Below are 27990 nucleotides of genomic sequence, written 5' to 3'. Positions count from 1 at the left end.
CCGGCCGCAGCCAGCTCCTCGCCTCGGTTCCCTCTGCCCCCAGGGCCGAGAGCTCCGCGCCGCCGCAGCTGGCGCCGACCCCACTTCTCTCCTGTCCCGGCCCGGAGAGAGACGCGAGCCCCGCTTTCCTCGGCCCAGGGCAGGAGGGGTGGGGTGCACCCCGGCCCGGCCTGCCCTCGGGAGGCGGGCGCAGGCAGCCGCTGCTCTGCCCCGGGCACCCTGACGCCCTGTGCTCCCTCGACCTCGGGGCCCCTCCGTCCAGTGAGGGCGGGAAGCCGGCCGCCAGCCGGCCTGCGGGAGCCCCCCGGTACTAACCTGACCAGGTCGGTCATACAGGATCCCACAACCACCACCTCAGCGGCCATGGCGACAGGGGACGAGGCAGCCCCAGGCCCCCCCAGCCCGGCCAAGGCGCTGCTCGGGCCTTGGACCCTGGACCCGGCCTTCGCGCCAGGCCCCGCCGCGGCGGCGGCTTCGCCTGTTGCCACGGGCGACGGGCGGGGGAGGCGGCGGCGGCGGCGGCGGCGGCCGGCCCGCAGGGGCCTTCGGCCGGGAGGGGTGCCCCTGGCGAACGCCTGCTGGCAAGGCCGCCCCCTCCCCCTCTCCCCCGCCCCGCGCCGGCCGCGACGAACCCGCAGCCCCACGCCTGCGCGGCGAGACGGCCGGCCCAGGCACTGCGGCGGCCGCCAATATCGAGGCCGGTGAAGACCCCTCCGGCCCGGGGAGCGGCGGCGGCGGCGGCGGGGGGCGGAGGCGCGCACGCCGCGCGACGGGGGGGGCGCGGGGGCGCGCACGCCTGGCGCGGGTGGACGGGACGGGCGCGTGGCCGCGGCCGTTGCTAAGCGGCTGCGTTCCGGCCGCCGTAGGTATGGCGGGGCCCGGGACGGGGCTGGGCGGGAGGGAAGGAAGGAAGGAGCAGCGCCCCTGCCGAGCCCCGGGGAGCGGCGCGGCGGGCGGCAGGCTGGCCTCTGCCCCAGTCCCCGCTCCCTCCGCCAGCCCCGGGGCGCTTGGGTCGAGGGGACCGGGCGCCGGAGGCTGCAGGCCCGGCTCGGGAGGAACGGCCAGGAGGCGGCGCGGGGGCCGGTGCGGCCCAGGGCGACGACTGGCCTAAGCACCGCCCGGCGGTCGCCCGGCCCGCTCCCGGGCCCCGCCGCCGTGGCGGGGCGGGGCGGCAGGCAGCACCTCGGGCGGCGGGCCCGCCGCCTTGGCGCGGGGCGGCCGCGGCTCCTGGCGGCGGCACGTGGCCTGGGGAGCCTGGCTGAGGCGGGGGGCGGTGAGGCGGCGGCCGCGGCCCCGCCGGGGGGGGAGCGGGGCTGGGCAGGCGCCGGGCCGGTGTGCGTCCTCCCGTGGCGAGGCTGAGGCAGCTTGGGGGGTTACCCGGGGCTCCGCATCGCCGGTCGCAGTCCGGGCTGTCGGGCGGGGGGGCAGGAGGTGGACGTGGGTCCCTTCTTCTCCCCACACCCAGGCACCTGTCACGGCCGCCCTCAAAGTGAAAACCACAAAACCAGATTGCCGAGCCGAGGGGGTTAGGCAGGAGGGGCTCCCTCGCACTTCAAGGCCTCCATCACAACATTCACCTTTGCCGCCTTAACAGCTTCACTTAATGCCCGTGATGTTGTTACGAGTGGTGGAGGAGCAGAGTATCTCGCACCCAGACACTCTGGTGCCCGAAGCGGTGCCCGGGATTTTATGGTTACTGTGAAGCATGTGTTACATTTGCCTGAAGTCGTAATGATAGGCTGCTGAATCTAAAAGCGTTCAACTATTACTTTGTTTACTTCTTCCCAATGTTTTGTTTTGGGAGGGAAACGGTCTAGTGAATTTTGTTTTTGTTAATTCCCTTGAGTTTGTTTGTGTTTGGTTTGCAGTACTGTGGGAAAATTAAGCTGGGGAAAAAATATGTATATGACAACTGAAACCTATGAAAAGGGTACTAATTGTGTTATAGTTTGTAAAGATCTTTGTTTACAAAATAAATCGGGGAGTTTAATTGATAGTGACCTTTTAAGTATTGTGTATCTGGCCTGTTATGTAGAAGGTATTGTGGATCTTAAAGAAATGATGCAATAAAACCAGGAAAATGCCTAACAATCATTTACATCTCGTTTTGGCAGTATCTGCATATTTTATTAACAAAAAGATAAGCAATCTCGTCCTGTCATTCCTTTTGGAAGGTGGATCTGTTCAACTTTGATCACCACGTGTATCTCATATGTCTCACAATTCTACCCTCATAACACAGTCCTCTTAATATGTGTCATTATCAGAACCAATGCTGAAATCTTTGTGTATGTCTTTAAGATTGCTAGAAGGATAGCCTGTTTTTCATGGTTTAAGAAATTCTTGCCTTCATCAGTCCAGCTGTCTCTCTGCTTGAAATTACTCTCCCTACAGCAGAGGTGGCAGACTGAAATTTGTGCCCTGTTGTAGCCACTCTTGTGCAAAGTATCATTTTAAACTCATTTTTATTAGCTGTTCAATTTAAGCCATTGGACTTTGCGTTGAAGTAGGTCAAGTATGGGCTTGTGTTCTCTCAGTTCCTCTGGGGAAGGATAAAGGCAGTTATTTTTGGTAGAAAAGTAACAAACAGGAGGTAGCATCTTAAATTGCTGTAGGTGATCGCTAAGCAAACTTAAGTTGTTGCCCATTGTCAATTACGGCAAATCATACATGTAGAGAACACATTATATGTTAGGACACGGATATTTAGTCTTCAGCTTCTTTGCTGCCATAAAATGTAAGAACCAGTGTATTAAAGATAATTACTGTTTTTAGGAAGTCTTACTTTATTAGTCTTTTGTTTGCCTTAAAGTGCCTGGCCTTTGCTATATTCAGATACATTCTGAATAGCTAGGATAAATACTCTTTCTTGAACACTGCTTCATACTATTTCAGTGTGAATGACTTTCACGAGAACAAAATGTGTTAACTTTGATGTTGCTACCAGTTACAGGGAATTATCAGTTTGTAGAATATCCATTAGTTAACAAGTAGTGCTTGTAAACAAGCATGTTAGTAACAACAGAAAATTGCAACTATTGCCTTGAGTTGTTCACGCTCTCTTTATAGAACACTTATTAATACAGCAGTCCATATGCAGCATTTTGTAAGGAGGTAAATACAGTATGTATTGGTGTTTTTCAATTAAATGGATGTTTTTAAAAATATCTTCTAATGGTCAGACCTCAAGTATGAGCTCTTCTGCCCCAATTGTCAGTGGCATGTTTACATTACCTTGAGTCATTTATGGCTTTGTCTTCTAAAACTGTGTAGTTCAGTGAATTTTCAGATGGAACGCTGTGCCTAAGAATCTGATCGAATATGTTAAGTTAGCTTTTTAATAGGTTACTTACCTTTCTCTCCTACTTCTACCACAGTCTGTTGTTATCCACATTCTCTAGTCTTTTTGTGGTGCAACGAATTAAAACGTGTGCATACTCAGTTTCTGCATTTCAGCTAAAAAGCATCAGGTTCTTAAAGTGTGCTAATTTAGTGGCCTAACTGATTTAGCATAAGGTCACACAATTGCAAACACTTCCGAAAAAGCTGACCTTAAAATGAATGTACATCAGCTTCCTGATCTGTTTTGTCAATGAAGATGCCTTTCAAAGAATATGGTGATACTGCTGAAAGAAAAGCAGCGTTAGCCTTTAAAAGGCATTGTGAAATGCTGTCAATAGCTACCTAGTGAAGTAATGTAAAAGTAATACTGATTATGGTTACGCTAGTGGTATTAGAAATTACAGATGAGAATACGGAGAGATAATCAAACCCTTGGTCCCATTGCAATCAGTAATGTAAGCCCCATTGATTTCAGCAGAAGCAGAACAAATGTGGCTTGTCAATTATAGACTCCTAATGGAAATGCTCACAAGAAGGGCTAGGCTGTAAAGTGTCAGACTGGCCCTCAATTTTATTTCTCTTTCTCGTAGGGATAGGATTTTAATTAAAGGAGCCTAGGACATAAGTCTGTTTTTATGTTGACATTGAATAAATGGGCTTTATTGAATATTGCAGAGGAAAAAAATTACCTGTGTTTATTTTTTCTTTATAAACCTGTGCACACTTCAGTTACTCTACATTCCTGATTGTTTGCATGTTTAGCTTTTTTCCTTTGATGTTTGCAGAGTCCATGTGAACTTACATCAAATAAGTAGGATATTTTTGATTTTTTTTTTTTCCCCCCTTACCATCCCTGTGCAGCTCAAGACAAAAGGAAAGAGGAACATACTAAAATGTCACCTGAAGTTGCCTTGAACAGAATTTCTCCAGCGCTCTCACCCTTCATTTCCAGTGTGGTCAGAAATGGAAAAGTAGGACTGGATGCTACTAATTGTTTACGGATTACAGACTTGAAATCTGGGTAAGTGTGTTCCTCATCCAAAAAGAATACCCAGCCCCTCAGAGTTAAGATGTCTTTTCAGGACTGAATTTTACTAGCTTCGTGTGTATTTAAGCATTTCCAATATATCTGGAGCTGACATACTAGCTAGATTATTTTTTGTCTTACTACCATTTTGTCGTTCGGGAGACTTAATTTGTCATATTGTTGGCAATAATGATCTTGTTAAAACACTTTCATCGCTGCCACTTGATAGTGCTGTTTTTCAGCAGTGAGATAGTTATAAACACTTTTTCCTATTGTTCATCACTTGCTTATAAATTAAAAACTTGAACATAAATTTGTGTGACCTTACCTGTAGCCGTGAATATGCTAAATAAGAAACAAATTAACTTCTCCTTTATCTGACCTCCCTCAAGATCAGTACGTCAAGTGGCTGTAGGGCCAAGTGTTTGAAATAGGCCAAGCTACTCCTTTTATTTTTAATTCCAGAAGGGTTCATGATGGTTTTCAAATAGTAATAAAGCTTGGGATCCACCTGTACAAAGGGACCCTGGTGTGTAACCTCTGTGAATAATACATAGGGAAAGTGAAATGCTAAAAGTAGAGTTTACTTTAGGCATTATGCAGAGAGGGGAGACTCCCAAAGTGGCTGTTAAAAGAATATTTAAGATGAGACATATCAGAAATTGCTTTATTCTTTTTAGAGTTGGGCATTTAATGGCATCCCTGATTCAGATATTCATTTGATACTGGAGTTCCAAGCCTGAAATTACTTTAGCTTAAGGTGTCTAAATCACGACTTTTGTACAAACTACTGCTTTGCATATAATTTTGAATGATAGCATAAGCCAATAGATCTTGAGAACCACCACAAAACACTGTTGTTTAAAATTTAGTTCTGATGAAAACTCTGTTTATGGTGCTTCTTTAGGCTGCTTTATTGTGGTTTCATGGAGAGTTTGGGAGGTACTTTTCTGGTAGTTACAATGCTTTTTCAAGAAGGAGGTGTGAATTCTAGGGTTAGTTTGAAAGGAACCATTCCCTCCTTGTAAGGTGCTGCGACAGAGTACAGATTTACTTGGAGGTCTAAGAAGCTATAACTTTTTGTTGTTAGCGTTGTCTGGCTTGGAATTTAGGCTTGCAAGTTGTGTGAGTCAGGCTGAGCAGTTATGCATCTGCTGCTATCATTTCATGCTGGACCTTGCTTTCTCTTGAACAAGTCTTCTAGGAAGGCTGAGATGGGAGCTATCTTACATTTCTCCTATTGAATCTGAGAGAAGGGAATACAAAAAAAGGTAGAGAGAAAACACAGCTGTAGTCTGGTGGTGAAGGTATCAGCTTGTCGAGAGGCAGGTAAGGGGTTTGCTCTCTGCCCACTGAATGCTTATGCTGCCTGCCTTTAAAATAATAGATTAAAATAGTATAAAGTGATGTTTTCTAGCTGACTCTTTTCAGTGGTATTTATAATAAGTGTCTAAAGTTTTTGGCCAGTGATCTTACAGAGATGATCTTGAATTTGCTTTGGTAAATCCTGAATGTTTTCCAAGAGTTTATTCTTTAAAAAAACTGAAAACTGCCCCCAACTGCACCCTTCACCCAAACCCAGTGATTCAAATTGTATAGTAACTGTTTTGAACATGGAGTCTACAACACAAGTGCAGTCCCTGACAGAGGTTGTCCTATGTCTTGTTTAAGGCATAGGCTCAGCTGTATGTAAGTGCTAGCAATGTTTTTGTTTTGTTTTTTTTTTTCTTGTTCTGGAACATAGAAATGAACCTCATTCTTTATGTTGAGGCTTTTTTATGGCTTGAGGTTATTAGGAGCTGGAGTTGAGATAATCAAGATTCTGCACTTAGTTAAGAACTATTTTTTAAGGTGGTTTTTTTTTTTGTACAAATAAGTTTCTTAAAAGCATTCTAACCAAGATTTATTAGCAGTTGCTTGAAATTGCTTTGAAATGTAAATTTCATGCATGTGGGTTTTTAGGAAAGATTTTTGTTGTTTGTTACAAATAAGTCATTGTTAGCTTATTTATAATAGAAAATTTTGAATTTACGCATCAGTGTGGAAACACAAAGTTCCTTGTGATTTAGTGTTTTATGATGTCTCTGAACAGGTAAACAGTGTAAAATTACTTAACATAAGATGGGTGCATCACACAATTACAGAGAAGTCCCTTCCATAACTCAAGATCTAGTTCAGTGTTCTTTAACCTTCGATATAGGAGCCTTTGGGACTTCACAGACTGTTCTTGAGAGGTCCATGTCAGCTGATTAATAGCGAAATCCCCAACCCACCATGTTGTCAGTAGATTTAAATTCGTTGCTGGATACTGCCTGTAAAAGAAAACTTTGTAGGGCTCCAAGAGTCCAAAAATGGATTGAAAACCATTGGTCTACTCTCCTCCCCCATCCTCACATCACGAGATTGTTCGAACCTCTGTATGGTTTCACTTTCGTTAAGCTTTTTTAAAGAGAGAAATGACAATGCAGAGGAAATAGCAGGCAGAGGCAGATGTAGGTGATACCCACATGAAGAAACAGAAATGTAAGGACACAGAGGTTGGATATAAACAGGAGGAAAATGAGGAGAACAGTTGTTAGAGTAATGGGGATGAGGTTCAGGACATTAATTGCCAAACTCCCTTCAGTTTCAATGGGGCTGAATCAGGCTTCAAACTTAAAAAGTGGAACAGGAAGTTGAGGAAGAGGTACTAGATTAAATATTTGAAGTAAAATAAAAAGCAGTTCTAGATCTCAAATGAATATGACCATTTATAAGAACTATTAGTTCAGAAACTTTGCTTTTGAATAGTGATTGTACATTTATTGACACATGAAAGGGGCTGTAAACGCATCTCTTCCATAGCCTACTTCGTTTATTACAGAATGTGCAAATGTTTTATGCTTTAACTGGTAAGTTGTGTGGAAGATTTTTAAGAATAAAATAACCACAATTTTACTACAACCTTTAAAATGTTAAAATGTTTAAGGTAATCATCTCAATAGCTATTAACTTTGAAAACAGAAGCATCTGGAAGCTTCTGGGTCAGGGGGAGGAGCCGCGTGGCTGCTGCACTGTCATGTACCATGCTGTTAGTCTGACAGAAAGTTAGGGGTTACTGTAGTTACTCCACTTCCCTGACAAACCAGTGTTTTACAGTGTATGACAACACAAAATGTACAAACTGAAGATCCATCCATTCTCATTTCTTAGGTTTTAGTAACTGGAGCTGTGGTTAAGAGGCAATAATGGTAACATACTGAATACAGTAGTATCTCCAAGGCCTTCTCCATTCAGAGCCTTGGTTTTAACATTCTCAAGTCAAAAGTAGAAGGAATTTCCCTTTTATTTCACCAGTGCAAGATCAAGTTCCAGGTTTATAGCCTATCATGTCAGTTGATTTTGATTTATAAATGGCAAACGTATTAAATCTTATTTGAAAAGTCAATCCATATGTCAGATGGTTTTAGTAAGGAACTTCTTTTGCGCTTGTTCTAACTTACTGCTGAGATTGACTACTTAGTATTGTTGTGTTTTATAAACTCCATTAAAGAGCTGATGTTACATTAAAAGTATGAAGTATGCTGATATGTTAATTTCCTTTGCTTGCAAGTGTAGGAGGGAAATATGTCATAGTAAGGAAATCCTATTGTTTTGCAGTCTTTGAGTATGTAAATGTTTTATAATAATATGTTACAGTTCCATAATGTCTGTGTGTTTTACAAACTTATTAGACAGTACCAGTCTCATCAGGCACTTACATACATTTACATCTATGAGTAGGACCTTCAGGATCAAGTCCTATTTATAGGAATTATATGGCTGCTGCTGATGCAGAGTGAGTAGAGAAATATGAGTACCCCTGAACTGAGCTCAGCAATATGACAGGAGAGAAGGAAACTCTTCAATAGAAATAGTAATGAAAAGTTAGGTGGCCAAGTCTGCAGAGCTGTTACCTTCTTTCTTGTAAAAAGGGCTCCACAGTGAACAAAACCAGAACCTGAGTATTAGGTCACATCTCAAACACAGCACCTGTAGCAGCATTGATTCTGGTGATAAGAAAACCCTGGCAAGCATCTCTGTTGCATTAATAAAAGACATTCTTTGAGATGACAGAGTGGATCAAAGCATTTTAACTCTTGCATAGGATATTACCTTGTTCTAGACCCAAAGGAAATGCTGCTGCCAATTGAGCCGATGCCATATATTCTATCATTCGGTTGATCTCCAGTGGTGTCTCTTTGAAATAATGACCCATCTTAATTAGATATTAAAATCTACTCATAACCAACTAAATTGTGGCTAAGGCATTTTTCTTAGCATTTATACATATAATCATGGGAAAGATGTTGAATAGAAGAAAGTGATTATTAGGTAGATTTAGAAATAGAGGACATTTGCCTATGTGAAGGGTGTTTAATTATTGTATAATGTAGAATCCAGTTATTTAAGAGGCTGCTGCTTTTCCTATGGTGTGTTACAATAGTGAAAAACATATCTGTGGTGGTCGTTGCCTTTGAGAACTTTTTTTTCCCTACAGCTGTTCATCAGGGCCCATGCTTGAGCTTCAAATTATGCTGCAAGCCTATTCTTACTCAACAAACTTGGTTTTTTAAATTACTTTGATGTGTTGCACCAGGCAGAATTTCAAAATGAATACAGTGTTTTAAAGCTGCATATATTAAGATTCTTTTTTTTTTTTTTTTTTTTTAGATATCCACTCAAAACAAAATTCTAAATTTCATACTTGTTTGGTTATACTATTCCATATTTATGAGGAGATTAATTGTGGAATTTTTATGTAACTGGTTTGTAGTAAACCATGTTGGTATTTTGTTCTTTGCACCTGTCTGATTCGCTATCGATTCCTGCTTCTTTGCTTGATACTGAGCTATGTTTCCAATTAGTTATGTTCCTGCAAGAAACCTATATGAACAGTGGTCAAAAGAAGGTAATACTATCTGGAGTAGATTTTAACATGCAAATTTACTATCAAGCATAATAAGATATTTATAACTTTATTGCCCTGCTTCCTAGTGAGCAGTGATGGTTTGCTTTTTTGTGTTATCAAGTAGACTGCAATATTCTTTGGTATTTCCTTTTCTTTCGGGCATTTCCCTTTTTAAAGTAAATATGTATTTTACTTGAGTATTTCATGAAATAATGTTGTTTTTTAACTGTGGAATACTATTACAATATTGCAGCAGTTATTTAAAGCTTTTGCTTGATCTTTTGCTGAGTTTAAATTGAAAGATTCTACTTCAGTTACCTGAGGAAAGTTCACATTCCATTATTCACGTTGATATCTATAGGTAGGTTTTTTCAACATGCATTTTGTTTATGCATGAAGTTTAATGAATTTGACTTTTCTGAACACAATTACTGTGAAAAGCCATTTTAAAAAATAATTATGTTCTGAGTAAAATGTATACTCGAAAGGATGTGGCAGTTTCTAGGAGAGGTATGGTCTTACGAGTCCTTTACTGCTATATTGGATAAGTCATAAACTATTACTTTTGCACAGAGTAGGTCATTTCATTCCAGTTTCTGATAACAAATCTATTTCTTCACTACAAAGAATCTTATTACTAGTAGCTTGTTGCCACTCAAGCAAAATTTAACAGGCTGAAGCTCTGATGGGCCAATGTGAGAGAGTGGAGCAGCATTTGGAAGTTCAAACAGCAATTTTTCTGTAAAGGTCCAAAAAGACTGTCTGTCTCCAAGATTGTGCTCTCCTGCATTTGTTTCTGAGTGTTGAAAAAACAAAGCCAAAATGCCTATCTGATAAAGATCCAAGTGTAGTGCATACATTTGGTAATGGTTTTGTAAATATTCTCCACAAAGTTTGGCTTTTTTTTTTTTACACCTATTTTAAACAAGGTGTTTGAAGCTGTTCAGAAAAAAAGTGTGTGTTTGTCAGTTTCAAGTGATATGAGTAAAGAAAGGATTTTTAAAAGTAAAGGTAGTATTAGATAATTGCAGTAACTTGGTCTCTAGTTTGAAAGACTACATACATTTTTTTCTAAGATTTGTTCAATTTAAATACTGCACAGTATGTCTTCGCTGGTATTTTTAGACTGGGACAGTGAATTACTTCCTCTTGTCTGACCTTGAAAAAATTGAATGGAATGTCTACCAGTTTTATGCTTTAATAGAAATGAGAAGAAACTATTTGATACAGGTGCCAACTGTTTCTTTTCTCATTTGTTTAAAGAGAGCTTCTCATGGTGTAGTACTAGTATATGTGCCAAATACAGTTGGAAAGATGTACCTTAGCAAGGTATTTAAATGTGTGTTTTGGCTATCTGTACCTTGGTAACTCATTGAACACTTCTTGAAAGCCAGGGCTTACGTTAATATGTTGTAAGTCTTTGTCCAGGACTTTCTGCTGTTGTAACAGATGTCTGTCTTACTTCTTTGCGTTGTGCATCACTGCAGGAGAAAAAAATCCTAAGACTTCATTTTTTTGTTGTAAAGATAGCTAAAAATCTAATAATTGGGTACCTGGTCCAATTTCTCCCCCTTTTCCAAACCCTTGCATCACACAAATTCAGCATTTGTTTAATGTAAGCTGGACAGATATCTGTCATACCATGGATCTTGAATGCATATTACACTTAACCAGAAGCTCAGAACAACTGGCTTTTTAGTTTTTATTCTTCTGCTGAGTAGAGAAGAATGTATTCCTGGATAGCTGGTTGGTAAATTCTTCCAGCCTTATGTATGCAAGTACACTTCATGTATGCTTGACTCTCTCATATACATATACATGGCATAACATTAAATAGCTAATGTACACTTGTAATGAAGCTGAAGCAAAAGATTACGATTTTTTGTTTTAGCCTGTCTGTTGCAGTCATTGTCTGATGAGTTTAGGGGCTTTACAAGCATAGGAGATGATCAGAGGCTTGATCTTGACAGACCAGTATGCGACAGTGTTGAAGATCTGATTCTGCCACGTTTATATTACAGCCAACAGAAGTCAACGGGAATACTTCTGTAAACTACTTCTGTGAGTCAGTGATCATAAAGGAAGCAAACCATTAATTTTTTAAAACGGAACTGTACACTATTGTCTAACTACACAGTCATTCTCCAACAGTGGGAAATCAAAAACTATACAGGCCTTTTCTTATAATGTATTGATCATTGTGTAAGCCTACATAAAAATTTTCAAAGGGAAGTTTCATTGTCATAAGAGTCCTTTCTGTTGGCACTTAAGTTGACATCTCTCTTATTGTTGCCCTTTTAAATGCACCCTTATAAATGCTTTGGGGTCTCTTTAACTGTCAGTCATGGTGCTCTTTCTTCTGACCAATGGAGAAATGTATTTTTCTGACTGTTAGGTAACTCTGGCACTAAATTTGCTCTGTAGGTTTAATGCCTCAAATTCAACTGCAAACAGAATAACCACACCAGTGCAGTGTTATGCCTGAGCTATTTTAGTCTGTTTCTTGATACACTTAGCTTAGGCATTTACTTGGCACTGCACTGCACAGCGTAGACATACCTTGAAGCAACTATGATCTAACTGGAAGTGAGCATCTGAAAAGAATACTTAGAGCTGTATGTCTAAGTGAACAGTTTTGTTTGCTCTTGAAACTGATATTTTTATTGAAGATTACTGAATTCTGTCCTTGAGGTAAAGGTAAACCTCCTAAGTAATCAAAAGTAAATAAAAGGGAACATATTTATTTTGTCTTTCCTGAGAGAAGGGAATTGGTATGTCTGAGGCAAACCACTCTGTAGTGTATACCACAGGTTCTTTTCTTTGTAATCTGTGGTATATAGCTGAAAGAATAAAAATAGACCACTAGGACTGAGTATTTTTATTATTGTAAGATAAAAGAATCCCAATGAAATTGAGTTAATTAAAGGAAATTGCAGAATTCCATTATGGAGAAGAGGCAAAAAAAGCCAAATATAAAAACCTCTATAATTATATTTTCCTAAAAAAAAACAGATTCCTATGCTTCACTGAAATAATATTTTTAAACTGAAAATGTGACAGAGTACCTGTTGCTCTGTTTTGGATGGTCAGTTCTTTGTTCAAGAGAAAAACTTGTTTGGATTATTCTTGTTTATAGTTAGGGTTACCAGTGACCCTTCAAAACGTCTCCCACTTTACATTGTTTCTTTGTCTGTTTTCTACCTCTTCTTCTAGAATGTTGTTTTCAGTCTCTTGAGTAACAGTTGGTTTACAATTTGTTGTACACTTCAGCCGTGGATTTTTGTTGTTGTTGTTGTTGTGAGGGAATAATACAATGTTTCATGTTCTTTGGTAAGAATTCTTCTGTAATGAGAATTTTTTGAACTAATAGATAGTTGACTATCTGTCCTGGTTTTCAGGCTGCCATAAATCTTAGTCATAAGCCTTAACTTAAACACTATGAAAGTGATACTATTTCAGGCCAACTGCAAACCATTAAGAGGCAGTGAAGACACTTAAAAGAAATCATTTCCTTGGAGATTTCGAGTGGTATAATATCTTCCGTGTGACTTGATGTTTTAGTTTTAACCTGTTGCATATAGGCAAAATTCAGTTTTATTAGATAGATGCAGGAGGGAGGAGAACATGAGGGTGTAGGTGAGGTGTTGGAAGTGGCATAAAGACAGGTCAAGGCATTTGTGATGGGTTGGGGATGCAAAGTTGTAGGAACTTTGGGTAGACTGGGGTCTCTCTTTCACTGGGATCAAAAAGTGACTCTGCTTATTAGTAGCCTCATCCTTGCAGGAGGTCCTACTTGTTCTTCTGTGCCTGTGAGACTGCTAAAGGATGAGCCAGGTCTAGCTCCTACTGTGATGCTGGGATAAAGCTGGATTGTGAGGGCAAGAACAAGTATTTGCAGGGGAGAAGAGGATTTTTTTAACTGTCACCAAGAAGAGGGTACATGGAACTGCTTTCTTCAGGTATAGTTAGACGTGACCATGGAGAGAGTGATGGCTGATTTTATGCCTTATGGTGTAGCCTTGAATATAGTATTAGCACAATTGAGGTGGCTGTGAACTGTGGGAACTAATGCGAGAACGAGAAGTTAGAGAAAGACGAGGAGAGGTGAGAGGTTCTTGAGCCAGACTTCCTGGAGAAAATGTAACATGCAGCTATGTGGGGCTTGTTTTCTGCAGGTGCGGTTCCAAAGGCGATCTGTTGTAATTTTGTGTATGATTAGGATTTTCCTGTCTTTTTAGTCTACTGCGTATCTTTAATGTTGTAATTAATCTAAAATAATGCTAGGAATAGGAGAACTACTGATATTTTTATTTCGGTGTCATCTTTTCATAGGCTTTCTGCTGTGTCTCCAGTTCTGTAGTATTTTATAGGAATATACACAAGTTGAAGTTACACTTTTGAATGCAACTGAAAGCTATGGAGTTACGTTCAAAATGTGGTGATGCTTGCTTGGTCTAACTTTCATATCCAAAGAACCAAATTTGTGGTTGTTGTATTAACATAAATTTCTTCTGAGAGTTTATAAGATTAGGAAACCAAATAATTAGAGATCCATGACCAGAAAGCTCTAAAAATCTGCAATTAGAAGAAACCTTTAAAAGAAAATGTGAAAAGACATAGGATCACTGGACCCCTCCTAATATTGTTTAGTTAGTTTGTTAAAGGGGGAAAATATATAAACATGGACTATGCTTTTAGTCCTTATGGTTTTTTTTCCTGATACCATTTCATTGCATTTTCCAATAAACTGAGCAGTTCTATGGTGTGAAATAAATTACTTAGAAAATAAGTTGGGAGTCTTTATCACTGCTACAGGCGGTATTGGGAGCAATGCTAAATGACTTATTAAAACTTATGTTTATAATAGCTTAGCTTTTGTGGCTTTCTGTAGGAATACGCTCTTTCTGTGAACACCGAAAGGATCTGAAACTCCAGGTGGTAGACTGTAATTTCATACATGGCGAAGAATAGTCCTCTTTTAGAGTAATCTAAAAGCAAAAATGTTCCTTGTCTGATTTTTTTTTTTCTTTCTTCAGAAATTGAATTCACATTAGTGAACAGTAGAACATGAGAGATTATTAGGTTCTAACTCATTACAAAGTAATACGTAATCAAATGGCAGTTGTGAAAATATGAAACAGGACTTTGAATCTGACAGGAGGGGAAGGAGATGAAGTAAATCCAAAGGATGCATCTGCCATTACCTCATACTCTTCTCTAAAACTTTGCTTATGAGTTCCAAGGATTTGGGGTACAGCTGGTCTTATGGTATAATGAAGTAGTGCCTTTTCCTTGCCTAAATGTGTGACAGAAAGGTAGTTTATGATACTGTGAATTCACTACTTTATTTACCAAAACATCGTCTACTTGCATGTGCATTACGAGTGTTAGCCCATTGCAATTTTCTTGTTTCTGTTCATTTTTCAATCACTCCTTCATTAGAATTTGCATTCTCTATTTTATTCTTTTGGGGAGTATTTGCACCATGTGTAGTTTTCAAAGGGAGTTACAGGCAATTACCTGTATACATAAAAGATCTTGCTTACAAAGGTAATCAGTTTGATTATAAAAGATGTTTCTAAAGCATGTTTGTAAAGCATGTTTTGCTGAAAACTTTTGTCAGTTGTTAATTATTTTTCTTAATTTGTAACATAATTAGCTCCTTGAGACCGAATAATAATGAGCTCCCACCCTAAACGGTAGGGATTTTACAAGTGGGAACTTTTGAGATAGTCAGTTCTTCAGAGCTATTTTTTCAAGTACACTTGCAAGTATATTAGATGTGGTGCTGGTTATCAGCTCTATCTTCATATTCCTTTTTGTGGTGGCCCTTTCCAACCCTTCCTACTATTGTGGTTGGAAGAGAGCTGTTCTAAAATCAGCCTTCCTAGGCTAAATGAACAGGGAGTTTGTGATGCTAAAAAAAAATCACAATCATGTAGGGTTTGTATGTGCTTTCATTTAATGTAGAAGTTCTCTGAGATGATTGCAAAATATATATGTGTGTGCTTCCTCTGTTTCCCCCATAGAGGCTGGGCTGAATGTCTGCCTCCAGCAGAGGCAGCCGTGCTCTGGGAGATTGCAGGGCACCTGCCGCAAGATTGGGGCAGATGTGCAGGAGATGTGCAGTTTTAGAAGCAGGCCCAGAGCTCTCCCCACCTGCAACATCTGCTTTGGCAAATTCTCACTCATACTAAGGAAATCTACATTTTCTGTTAAGATACAGCTGCTATATTTGTTTTACTAATGACAGTAGTCATTAGATGCTTTTGTATAGTGTTTCTAGTGAAAGCTGGTTGCTGGCAGCTGATGCAATTTTAAATAGTTATTTGAACTTTACTTTTTAAAAAATGCAAATCTGTCTGTGGGTGCAGAAGGAAAGCGAGGGGTTGTTTTCTTAGGGTATGTGTTCTGCCTCGTATCCCACTCCTTTCTAAAAGTTCCAATTAGTATGATGAAATTCATACAAGAAAACATGAATATGTACCTATAGGAAAATCAGCACTTAGAGTAGATGAAGGTTTTGTTGGGAATATAGTTGACGTATCTGGAGACACCTTGGAGCTTCCCAGTTGGTAACTATGGATTGAAGTGCTCTTGCAATTATGGAATATCATGCGTACTAACAGGATTCGAAAACAGTATCATCATCTGTATTGCAAGACTAAAAGTAGTCTTTGTGTATAGTTTAATTTTATACTAAGTTTGAAGAAACCAGCTAAGGTACAAATGAGTTTTATGAAAACAGTGGGTTGATCTATTGGAAAGTTCTTTGGAATAATTATGAATTGGTTTTCAGATTTTAATATTTTAATTGAAATAGGTATGTAAGAAGCAATGACTCTAAACATAACTGGATTTTCATTTCCCAAACGCAGTGGTGTGTGTCTTTATCTTTGAAGTGCAAGTCCCTCTCTCTAATATGTGTAATACATATGTCTGTATATAGGGGGAACTGAAGATGAAAATTGGTTGACTAGACTCTCTCTCCCATTTCAAAATTTGCCTGATTGACAGAATTTTGGTTGGATCTGTTGGTTTTCAGCAGCAGCTGCTCAGTACTCTTCTTGTGTATTTGCAGGCCTCTGGGAGCATGTAAAGCTTTGTGCACTGTTGCAGGGAGCTGCAGTATGATACAGGTTTTCACCATCAGCATCAGCTCTCTAAAATGTGATTTTCACCATTTTTCTGTCTCCTGATCCTTGCAAAAAACCTGTCACCTGCTGGCCTTCCTTGCATTCTCCTCCCCCCTCCATACACTTTAATTATTCTTAATGCCTCTGTAGATGACTTACCCATCTGTTGTGAATTCTGCAATTAATTCTTAATTAAATGGGATGAAATATTGTGTCTTCAAGGAACACGGGAGCAGATTTCCATCTACAAAAATGGGAGGAAACAAGAATCTAAAGGCATCGGCAAGGGCTGTTGTACTTGAGTTTAAGGTGTTTTTCTTAACAAATAAGAGGTTTGGGTGGAGTTTTGAGTATGCTGCCTCTTATTAGTAACAAGGGATTTACCTATCTTTGCCTCTGAATTATGTTTGACTCTTGCTGACGAAACCTTCAGCCTCTAAACCCCTGACCGAATTGTGTCTCGTCATTGCTAAAATAATACTAATTTTATTCTTTAGCCTCTTGTATTATGAAAGGAACTTGACCTCCTTTTTCCCTAACAGGATCTTTATATGACATATATAGGAGCAATTAGAAACATATACTAGGTATCTTAGAGTTGGGAATACATCCAGTGGTCAGAACTTCCTTTGTGGTGTGAAGCTTTCTTCATCAACAGCCTTATGAATGAAAAAAGTTGCCTGTTATCCGAAAAGTACTGATCCTCAAGAACAGCAAGTGTAGCAGTCTAAGCATCATGAGATTAAAGAAGCGTTTGCATCTCTGGGTATTCAGGTTAGGCAGTCTCAATATTGAGTTCCTGAAATCATAGTGACTGATATTCTTAGTCTAATTTTTCTTTGCTATTGTACAGTAAAACTCACTGATAGTTTGTCTTCAGATAGAAAAGGTGGTAAAGATTCTCTATGATCTAAGAAAGACTTGAATGACTAAACACATTGCATACCTTTTTTAATCAAGAAATCTGATAGTAATCAAATAAATCTGACATGAATATTGGGGCATATACCTTTACCACCAATTAAAAAAGAAGAAATAAAAAGGAGATTGTATCTTTTTCAGTAGAGCTGTTGTACTCTGGCATTTCTGGATGTTTGCTATGGATTTATATGGTTCTAAGCAGCAGATTTTTAGGTGTGGTACAAAAAATGAGCTTCAAACTGGAATTTTGGGATATAAAGAGGTGGGTTTGGGGGGCAGTGTTGGTGGTTTTGGTTTGTTTTTTGTTTTGTTTTGTTTTAATTACTTGGATAGAATAACCACTTATCTCCAGACTTTAAGGATTAAGGTGGTAAACGGTTGAGCTCTTTTTTCATTGTGACCCCTTCAGCTGGCACAGAACTTATTTTTGGATAACCTTTTTGGATAAGGTTTTACAAGAGCCCAGATAATTTAAAACTGCTTGTCTTGGGAATACTGTCAAGTGACGGTGGTAGAAGACTAGTTGATAGGAGACTCTGTTGAAATCTAGGGCTATCATAGTCCTCCTTATCGTGGCTTCAATCCTGTAAAATATCAAAGCGGCTTAGAAGGAAAGGGAATAATTTTTTTTTTTTTTTTTTTAGCTTAAACAAAACAGAAGAAGTTCTAAATAGAGTCATTTAGAAATACATTGGTATAAGAGAAAACCTTAATGTTAGGCTCAACTAGAACTGCCTTTTTAGATGCTTTTAGAATATTCTGGGAAGAAGTATTAATTTTGCAGAAAAATGCCTTCCCCTATACCTGTCATTGTAGGCTGATGCCTCGTTCCAAGCAGCAAAACGGAGTGACTTTTCTCATTTATTTATTTATTCCCCCCCCCCCGCCCTTTTTCTCTTGGGTGATCCTTCCTGTTTCCTTTTGTGGCTGGTAAAGAATTCTGAGCACTTCTAACTAAGCATCTGGTGCTGACAGTAACTTTGACTAAGAACTGGTTTAGTTTATGTGTGTTTTATTTACTGTGAAAGAAACCTTTTCCCAACAGGTCACAGACAATCCCAACTGCAAGATGCATCAAACACTCAACAAAGAAATGTTCTACTTGTCTTCTACTTGGAATACGTATTTTATAAGGATGTAATGTATCTCAACTCAAGTTTCATCTGCTGTGTTTACTCAAGGAACTTAGCTAAAAGCCGAATACAAACTCTTCTTTTTCTCAGCAGACATGGTTTCTTTTATATTTGATTCCATCTACCAGATTCCAGCTATAGGTCTCAGCACAGCTCCTTTGAATAGAGCAGCATGGTTTTAAGCAGTACATTCAAGCATATTCCTTTGTCCCTGAAACTTGTCGCGTCGATGATTGTTTGATATTTTAGTAGGGAAACCATTGTGGGAGATCTTGTGGTATAGCATTAATCATCTTATGAAGACTAATTCATATCACTGCTCTGAGCATCAGAGCGTTAATTCTTGCTTCCATGGCTTTCCTATGTAAAATATTGACTATTTAGATGAAGATATGCAAACCAGTGTAATATTTTTCCATGAATAAAGAGAGAGATAGTACATCTATTCATCATGAGATGGAGTCAGCTTCTGAAATTAATTTTCAGCACCAGATATTACTGTTCTATCTGTCAGTTCCCTGTGAAGACAGGACAACAAATAATCTTTAAAAGGCCTTGTTACAAGTCATTCCTTTCCAGCATGACTTTCGTGTGGGCCACGTTAAGTAAAAGGATCAGCAAATGTAAAATCTTACCTATTAGACAGGATAGACGCCAAACTTCTGGTTTGGGGGGGAGGGGGGGCAGGGGCAAAGGACTGTGAATACTGTGACTTTCCATCACTTCTAGACCAATAAAATTAAAAACGTCTCTAGTGGAGTATAATAATCTAGGAAAAATACTTAGTATTGCTTTTAGGGACATTAACCATTAAATCAGGCTTTTATTTTAATGTTAAAGAATATTACACTTTCCCTAAGTATTTCCAAATGACCCATTGTGCTAAAAGGAAAGATGGTAGGGTATTTGCAGGATCAGAAATTTTTGTGTCTGTTGAAAAGCTAACAACAATGTTATTTTGATGGTATTTGAAAAATGTGCCTCAGACTGTGACCTGTGATACTTTGAAAGAAACTTCCATTAAGTATTAATGGATGTTGCAGAGGTATTTTGGAATTTGCAAAGGGGTTTTTTTGTGTTGCCTTTTTTTTTTATGCTTCCTAGAATTGGCCTTATGTAATGTAAGCCCTAGAAATGACTTGGAAGTAGATAATAACACTCTCATACCTATAGCTGTTAAATTCATCCACAGCCATCAAAACACCCGAACAATGGGCACTCCTGTTTCGCTGTTCTCACCTACTAAAAAAAGGCATCTTTGAAAAAAATATATTCTCTTGTTTCTGTTGCACTGGAGCTCCAGTCTTTCATATTCTCAAACTGATTTTACTCCCAGTGAGGATGATGTTCCTGCTAAGCCCTACCTAGATGTAACTCAAAAAGAAACAGTCCAGACCATTAAATCAAAACATTTTTAATCTCTGGTCCTGTTGTCCAGCATACTACATTCACTTTCATGCTGGCATCATCGGCAGATTTAATAAACATCATCTCTTTTCCATCATCAGTCTTTCAATGAAATGCAAAGTAGTATTCTACCAGAAGAAAACCCAGTCAGTTCATTCTTCCTGGATGAAGCAAGATGAGAACCAATCTTTTCTGAAACTCACTTTCCAGTCAGCTCTGCACACATCTGATAGTAGTTGTATCTAAATTATGTTTCTATAGATTGTTCTGCAGGTGCTCTCACAAGACATGGCAAAACCCTTTCTAAAGTGAAGTTAGGCCATCTGTTGCTTCCCTTTTATTTGCAAGGACAGTTATCTAATTTCTGTAATGATACTGGAAAAATGTAGTGTATTCTCGTTGAATCAATGTAGGCTGTTAATTGTATCTGTGTTAGATTCTAGGTGCACTCAAGTGGTTTGCTTACGTGTTCCTGTATTTTTCTGGAAACTTCCTTTAAATTAATTGATCTGTAGTTCTGTGGCTGCTTCTTTTTGATAAAGCTACGTGTGGGCACAAATTTGATTAAATAGTACATGTAGCTTACTGATTAAAAACAATCTGAAGCTAGTGCATGTGGTTTTCTTAACTTGCAAGTGTAAAGCGAAAAGAGACTGTAGGGCCAGCATCTGAGAGAAATGGCGCTCTCAAGCATTTTGAGTATGTTGGTGAGAATTAACATTGCCCTGTTTGCCCTGATGACTCTTCTGCAGTAAGACAGACAGAGCTGCAGGAGTTACCGTGTCGTATCTGATAAGGTAGGATTAGAATTTTTGTACTTTCTGGCTTACCCATCTTTTTTCCTTTGGCTGTGTGCATGGCCCAGTAAGCATGTCTTTTCTTTCATTATATTGTCAGTAGTTTGTATTAGAGCTCTACCAGTGACCTGATATGTGAGCTTAGGCGAGTTATTTTGTCTACCTTCTTTTCGCTGTTTTTGTCTAGAGTTGGCCAGTCTTTAGCTTTGAGCTTTAAGCGGCTTGCAACAAGCGTAGCTCTTGTGCCGGGGCTAAAAACAATTCTCAATTATGTTAGGCTAGCAAGAAGACTTCTGGGTTATCAGGATCCCTAGATATGGAAAGCAGTGAGCTGCTAAGGACTTCCAATATTTTTTTGCTACTGAAACCTGTCATATGCCCACCAGCCCACAGTGGTGAGAGCTCCAGGGACCATTCCTGCCAGTGAAACAATTTGTGTTGCTGTTTCTCCTTTTGCAGATGAGATATTTGGTTCTTTGTTATGCAAAGATTTTGGTACATGGCTTAAAAGGCGTGAAAAAGTTGATCATCTCTGGCCTAGACACTAAACAGTTTTTCAGTGACTTTTGCCTTCATAAAATGCTCGCTCATCACTGTGAGACCCAACTGCCATTGCGGTGTTCCAGATAAACAGGATATAGGAAATGGTCACAGGTCATGCTCAGTTGTCATAGCATCAAATACCTGATTTTCTGAAACTTTCTCACCTGGAAGCTTACTGTGAGACTTTTCCACAAGGGAAAAATTAAAGGTTAAAATAGGTAAAAATGACTGAATGTTGATGTATTAAAACTAAGATTCATCCCAGGTACCTAGATGGTGGGGATAGGGAGCATGTAACGTGTTACTGTGACATAGGTAGAGAGTTCTGACCTGCAAAACTGTATACAAAGTAAAGAATTTGATGGTATTGAGTGACTAACTGATATTATTCTAATAACTCTCTCAAACCACAGCATTTTATGTGTATATTTTCTGTGTTAAAATGCTAAAGAAGATTGTTGGCACGGATCCTAAAGTTTCCTCTTGCTATTGTGAGAACTGCTGATCAAAAGAGAATGGGCCTCCTGCATCTTTCCCACCTTTTCTTCTTTCCCAGAATCGTAAGGATGAGTATTTCTAGTATTCACAACATCTTTACTATGTCAGTCATCTTTACCCTGTAGAATAATGTTAGCGTCTGCTACCATCTGTAACTGCTTAGCACATTCTTCTCTTATCTTCATTTTTAGCTGTACATCCTTGACCCCTGGACCTAGCTGTGATCGGTTTAAGCTACATATCCCTTATGCTGGAGAAACACTCAAATGTAAGTTAAAAACTATTGCTATTGCATCTTGGCCTTTCTTTTACTAACAGTGTTCTGTATCATGTTAAGTTTTCCAGTGTGTCTAACTAATTTTATGAGTTTTGAGATACCTATGTTTGTTGGTTTTGTTTTTTTTAAAGCTTCAGCTCTAAGAGCACACAACTGTAAGAGTATCTAATTTCTAAGATAAGTTTACAGCCTTCCTTAATATCACAAATTTGAAAACATGACTCCTAAAAGCCAAAAGTCACAAATTCCCGCCCCCCCCCCCCCCATATTTCTAATAAAATGTTACGACGAAGACAATCTCATGACCATTTTTAGACTCACTTATGGTTTGTATATGCTTTGTCTTGTTTCTTTCTTTCTCTTTTAGGAAGAATTCTTTATTAAGTTCCAATAAAAGAAGTCTCTCTGTTATTTTATTAGGCATCTTTAAACAGTAACTGGTATAATTGACCAGATTAGAGAAATGTGACTTCGGTGTTTCTGATTTAGTGTTGTGGTTAAATCCTCCTTACTCCTGGAAGATCTGTAGATAGCTGGCTCATTTGCCCACTCTTCAGTTAATCTGTGTTTTGGTTCAAAGGATTAGGATAAAATTTGCTTTTGTATGTTTATAGAAGGTAGAAAATAGTTTTCTAAACACTGGAGTTGCTGATAATCTGCATATGAAAAATGGTAAAGTTGTGTTGGTTTTGATCTCTTAACAACTGAAATATGAGAGAGGATGAAGAATTTCAGAAAAAGTAATACTTAAAGCTTGGCCATTTTAGATTTAGGGCAGCACTGGTGAAACCACATCTGGAGTACTGTGTCCAGTTCTGGTCTCCCTAGTACGAGAAAGGCATGGACGTATTAGAATTAATACAGCAAAAGACCACAAAGATGATTGAGGGACTGGAGCATCTGTTGTACAAGGAGAGGCCAAGAGAGCTGGGGCTTCTCGAGAAGAGAAGGCTCAGAGCAAATGTTATCAATGTGTATAAATACCTGATGGGGGGAATGAAGAAGATAGAGCCAGGCTTTTCTCAGTGGTGGTCACTGAAGGGAAATGGTCACAAATTGAAATACAGAAAATTCTATTTAAATGTAATAGAAAAACTTTGCAAGGATGGTCAAACAGTGGAACAGATTGCACTCACAGCTTGCGGAGCTTGTATATCTCCGTCCTTGGAGGTACTCAGAACCCAACTGGACGTGACCCTTAGCAATCTGCTCTTGTTGACCCTGCTCTGAGCTGCAGGATTGGACTAGGCAGTCTCCAGACGTGCTGTCCAACCTCAGCTATCCTGTGAGTCTGTGAAAATACGCTATCTGGAGGAGCAAGTACTTAGTATGAACAGAAATGTTAAATATTTAAAACACTGCTTTGATAGTATCTATTTAGACTGCATCGTACACATGCTATAGCTCTCCAAGACATTTTAAATATTAAGAATGTTGTTGTATTCCTTCTGTAGTAGTTTTTCTTGTCATTATGTAGTGCACTGGAAGCCCTTCTCCTTTGTGAACAGAAATCAACACAATTAAACGTCTTATCTTTAGAAGTACTTTAAAGCTTCCATTTGATACCTGTAAGGAAAGCTGTCATTCCCATTTGTTCGTGGAAGTTGGTCTGGAAGTTTGCTTGTGTGTTCGAGAGAGGAGCTAGGCTCATGTATCAGTCTACTATGACTATTTTATCTATTCCAAAAGTTTGAAATCATGGCTCAAGAGGCTTACTAATCATTCTTTTCCAAAAGATAAAAATGGGATATTAAGTCCTAGCTAGCAATTATTTTAAGGAAAAAAAAAAAAAAAGAAAAAAAAAAAAGAAAAAATATGTGGCTTTGCATTTATTCAGAATTTTCAATAAGTAATGGCCATATTATATGAAGCCAGCTATGCTACCAGGTAGATTTTTTTTTTCCCCCCTTATTGAAACGTGTGGATTTTTTTTTTAAATTTTTTTTTAAATAATGTGATATTGGGTAGCAGACTCTGTTGAGTCTTGATGTGTCCTGCAATGTGTAGTAGATTCTACTTGAGACTTGATGACTGTGATCAAGATGCGGTGAAAAGAAGCTTCATTGGATGACATTGCTCTAGAGAATGGTATCATATTTTCTATGGGACTGTAGTAACTCTCTCATTTATTACCATACAGGGTCCTATTATTACATTCTGAGAGCTTTAAGTCTTTACTTGGTTTTAAGTAGAGCCTAGAATTGTTCCTGATTCATAAGGGAAAATTAGTAGATTAAAATGCCCATGTGTGAGGACATAGGCATACAGACTACACTAATATTCTACATGACTGTAGGCCAGTTAAAGTACCTAGAAATATGATTATGGACTATGCATTAAACTTCAACATTGAGAAATCAGCTTTTTCTCTCCCCCCCCCCCCCCCGTTCTTATATTTTGAATATCACATAAGTAATTAAACAAAACTACTATAATGCTAGTGCTCTTCTCCACCTTCACAAAAACCAAAACACACAATTTAACGATGCTGTATATTTTAACATGACCAACTGAAAGTGGTGTAAACAAGTGTATCTTTTCCAGAGGTCCCTAATAATAGCAGTGAATCCTCCGCATGTCAGCATTACACGTTTGAAAACGCTGTGCATCGTTCAGTCTCACAGCATGTGGAATAAATAGTGATGCAAGCAGATCCAAGAAAGCTTTAATAATTTTGTGTTCAGATCTATAATGATGGCAGGGGAAGACAGCCATGGTGTGCAACCAGAGATTTGTAGATAACTTTGTTGTAGGCTGTTGCTAGATATGTTATCTTTCAAGGGCAGAATATTTCTGCAGAGGAAAGTTGCGAAATCTGCCAGAATAAAAAGACTGGCTGAAAATGTTCAGGATCTCCAGCGTATGGTCTTCATTGCATGGTGCCCAATACAGGCTGAAGTGTGTAGTTCCTTTGTGGTTTGTGTTACATCCTCTTTGCAACAGATCAGATCTTTGCATATCATCAATCATAACCGCTGCCACTGTGCAAATACCCTAGTATGAATCCTAGTGTGTCGAAAACTGTTGGTATGCTACTTTAGAGAAGTATAACTGTGTAGTCACAGTCCTGTTTTCCAAAAGACCAGGAAGTTCACTGTTTTTTGAAAAAAGGGAAAGCGTACTTGCAGGCAAGGCAGTGGCTGACTATCTGTAGTGTAAAATAATTGTTTTGTTAGCTTCGGTAAGATCAAACATCCTGTGAGTTAAGAATGGCTTATTGGTAATTTTAATACATTTTCTTGAGATCCAGTTAGGTATTTAATTGTTTTTTTCTCAGATGCCACATTCACCTTACTCTTGCATGTATTCTGAACTGCTGGAATGTTATACTGAACAGTTAATCAGCTGCAGCCAGCAACCTTGGAGATATCCACAATTTTATACTGGAGAAAATATTATGTTGGTGTTGGAGATAAATTAGTTTGTCATACTAATAGTCTTCCATCACACATCAGAAATTTTTAAATGGTGCTTTCAGAGAGACACTTTTACTTTATTTTCTTCTGTAAGGGAAACCATAAATTTCGTGTTTTCATGGCCAGAATGGTTGGAAAACTTGAGCCTACTCTTGCTAGACTGTCAATTAAAATCTGAGACAGCTGTATTGTTTTTCTTAGTTCATCCAGCACTCTGCTGCTACATTAAACTCAGTGCTTTTCTTCATATTTGAATTTTTCAAAGCTCTTAATAGGAGTTTTAACTCCAAGAAGACTCTCTGTAATATCCTGTAAGAGGCTGAATGTGTGTTCCAAGGACAAAACTTACTCTGAGTGGTATGCAGAGCTGTCCTTTATTGCTAACTAGACAGCCGTATCTGCTGAGTGAAGTTTGTTATGCTTTCTGGGAGAAGGATTTGTGTGTTTTGAGGTGAAGTGTTTTGTAACTCTCGCAGGCATATTGGGCTACCTTGCTAAAACATCAAGGCAGATGTCATAGTAGAAATTGTCAGGATAAGCAGAGTTACAAGCTGTAATAGTCTTTATTGAATAATATCAATAATTAAAATACAGCATTAAGAATCAATTCCTTGGTCATTGCAATTTTGTTTCCTCAAACCCTGGAATCTCTTGGTTTTGGTTTTCCATTTTCACTCAAGCTTTCACTGCTTCTTGCTACTAAGAGAGCTTGATTCTTTGCCTGTGCTCTTCACATTTTCTTTTTCAGGCACTGATGCCTCCCTCCCTCTCTGTCCTTGAGTGCTGTCATCTGGAATTTCATGGTGATTAAACAATGTGTTGCCCTTGTGATGCTACTGTTCTCTGTGGCCTCTTGAACTCTAGTATTTTCATCTTCTGTCTGATTTTCACTGTTTTTGTGTGAGTGGATTACAGCTCTGGGTTCTACTGCCGCCACTTTGGTTTCCTTGATCCTGAAGAACGTTTCTTTTGTCTTGTTTGAAGCTTAGTTTTTATTTCTTTTGCTTCTGAGTTCTGTTTCTTAGTTTCTTACTCATTTTAGTTACAGGCCTTAGAGGGGGAAATCACAGGTTTGCTGCCTCATTAGTCTAAGAATATTGCCCATAATATACTGTAGAGAATTTCATCTGCTTTTATTCCTGTGATGGAACTCTTTCAATAAGTTCATCTAGTCTTCCTGTGGCTTTCTACTTCAAGGCAGTAATTAGAAACAAACAAAATGATAAATACGGAGAACAGCCTGACCTCCTTGTTGCGCTGTTAAAAGCTGATTTGCAAATTTGTTTGCTAAACACTTGTTTATTGTGCCAATAAACAATTGTAAAAATGATTTTACAAGTTATTGTAAGATTTGAGATTCTCATAACTAGATTGCTGCAATGCACGTGTCAGTCTTCTGTGCACCATTAGGTTATTGCGCACAAGTTGTGGTTTAGTTGAGGTTCTTATGGGAAGGACTTTTTGGTTGCTGTAATTCAGATTATACTTAGGTGATATCATTCCCTGTATGGTAAGTGTCTTTTTGCTAGGTCATGCAAAATACCAAAGATTTTACCGGGCAGTATGTTTTCTGAAGTTTTGCTGAGTCTTGCTTTACGTCGCAGGAGCAATGAATCTTCCTTCGGTAACCTGTTCATTATCTAATGAACGTGCCTAATGGGAAATATTGAGAGAGAGTCTAATCTTTTTATTATATTTATTTCTTCTTAGAATACAAAGTTTACAACAATATTTTCCTCTTTTAAGTAATCACTTTCCTCTCACTTGGGTTGTTGTTTTGGGGGTTTTTTTGACACTTTTCGCTATGTTCTGGACTTCCTTGAGCAAGTAAATGACAGAAGTTTTTGCAGGTATTAAGTCTTAAATAGTATATTTCTGCATCAAGAGAAGTGACCTTACAAGTATCTATGCACAAGTGTGGACTTACAGAGGTTTAAAAGATTTTAGGTTAGGCCTCCACATTGGTATTACCATAGTGCCTTCCTCCTTTGTTCTTTCCGTCTCTCTTCTCCTGTTTGGGCTGCAGTTACTGATGATGGTCTACAGTCCATTTGCTTGAACATATTTGTCCTTCACTTTCACCTGTCCTCTTCTGACCTATCCAGTGTCTCTGTTACAACTTCACCAGTGTTGCCTGTCTTCAATTTCTGCCAATATCTTATCGTCTCTTGTATTATCTGTTGTTCTCATCTTTGTCCTCTTCAATTATAGTACTAAAATTTCTGAGAAAGCATTTGCCTGGCTACAGAAGTGCAAGTAACTAAGATTGTCCTGCTGCCTTCTTGTTCAGCTTGCGATCCAGCTCACTTACTTTTACTCCGTTTTTGCAGATTTGCCCACTTTACAACAGAACATAATTTATCTTTCTGTATGCTGTCTTACACCTTTTTTTTTTTCCTTCTACAGCAGCATTTGTCAGTTGAAGTTAAAAAAAAAAATCAAAACAAAACACCACACCTGCAACCCTATGTCCAAGAACCAAATAACCATCCTGCAAATCCTTCCTAAATCTTTTTTCTTTTATTGGAAAAGTGGGACTTGATTCACTTGTCTAACTATAGGT

At 39.2% G+C, this 27990-nt stretch overlaps 2 protein-coding genes across 3 annotated transcripts in view; one reads left to right on the top strand and one right to left on the bottom strand.

Moving 5' to 3' along the window:
• Positions 1 to 424, bottom strand: part of RBKS (ribokinase) — a 69633-nt gene extending 69209 nt beyond the window's left edge. Inside the window, exon 1 of the mRNA XM_082306451.1 lies at positions 316 to 424. Coding sequence (XP_082162577.1) covers positions 316 to 365 — 50 coding nt within the window. The 5' untranslated portion in view covers positions 366 to 424. The remainder of the gene's footprint in view (positions 1 to 315) is intronic.
• Positions 425 to 785: 361 nt separating this feature from the next.
• BABAM2 (BRISC and BRCA1 A complex member 2) overlaps positions 786 to 27990 on the top strand; it is a 173908-nt gene continuing 146703 nt past the window's right edge. For both annotated transcript variants that reach the window (XR_014227553.1, XM_082305426.1), the window contains exons 1-3: positions 786 to 866; positions 4204 to 4363; positions 21926 to 22002. Coding sequence is in view for 1 of the 2 variants with exons in the window: in XM_082305426.1 (XP_082161552.1) it covers positions 4236 to 4363; positions 21926 to 22002 (205 nt within the window). In the remaining variant the exon portion in view is untranslated. The remainder of the gene's footprint in view (positions 867 to 4203; positions 4364 to 21925; positions 22003 to 27990) is intronic.

The sequence above is a fragment of the Platalea leucorodia genome, assembly GCF_965183815.1.
Source record: "Platalea leucorodia genome assembly, chromosome: 3".
In the NCBI taxonomy this organism is placed as follows: Eukaryota; Metazoa; Chordata; class Aves; order Pelecaniformes; family Threskiornithidae; genus Platalea; species Platalea leucorodia.
This window is presented reverse-complemented; position numbering and strand designations above follow the sequence as displayed.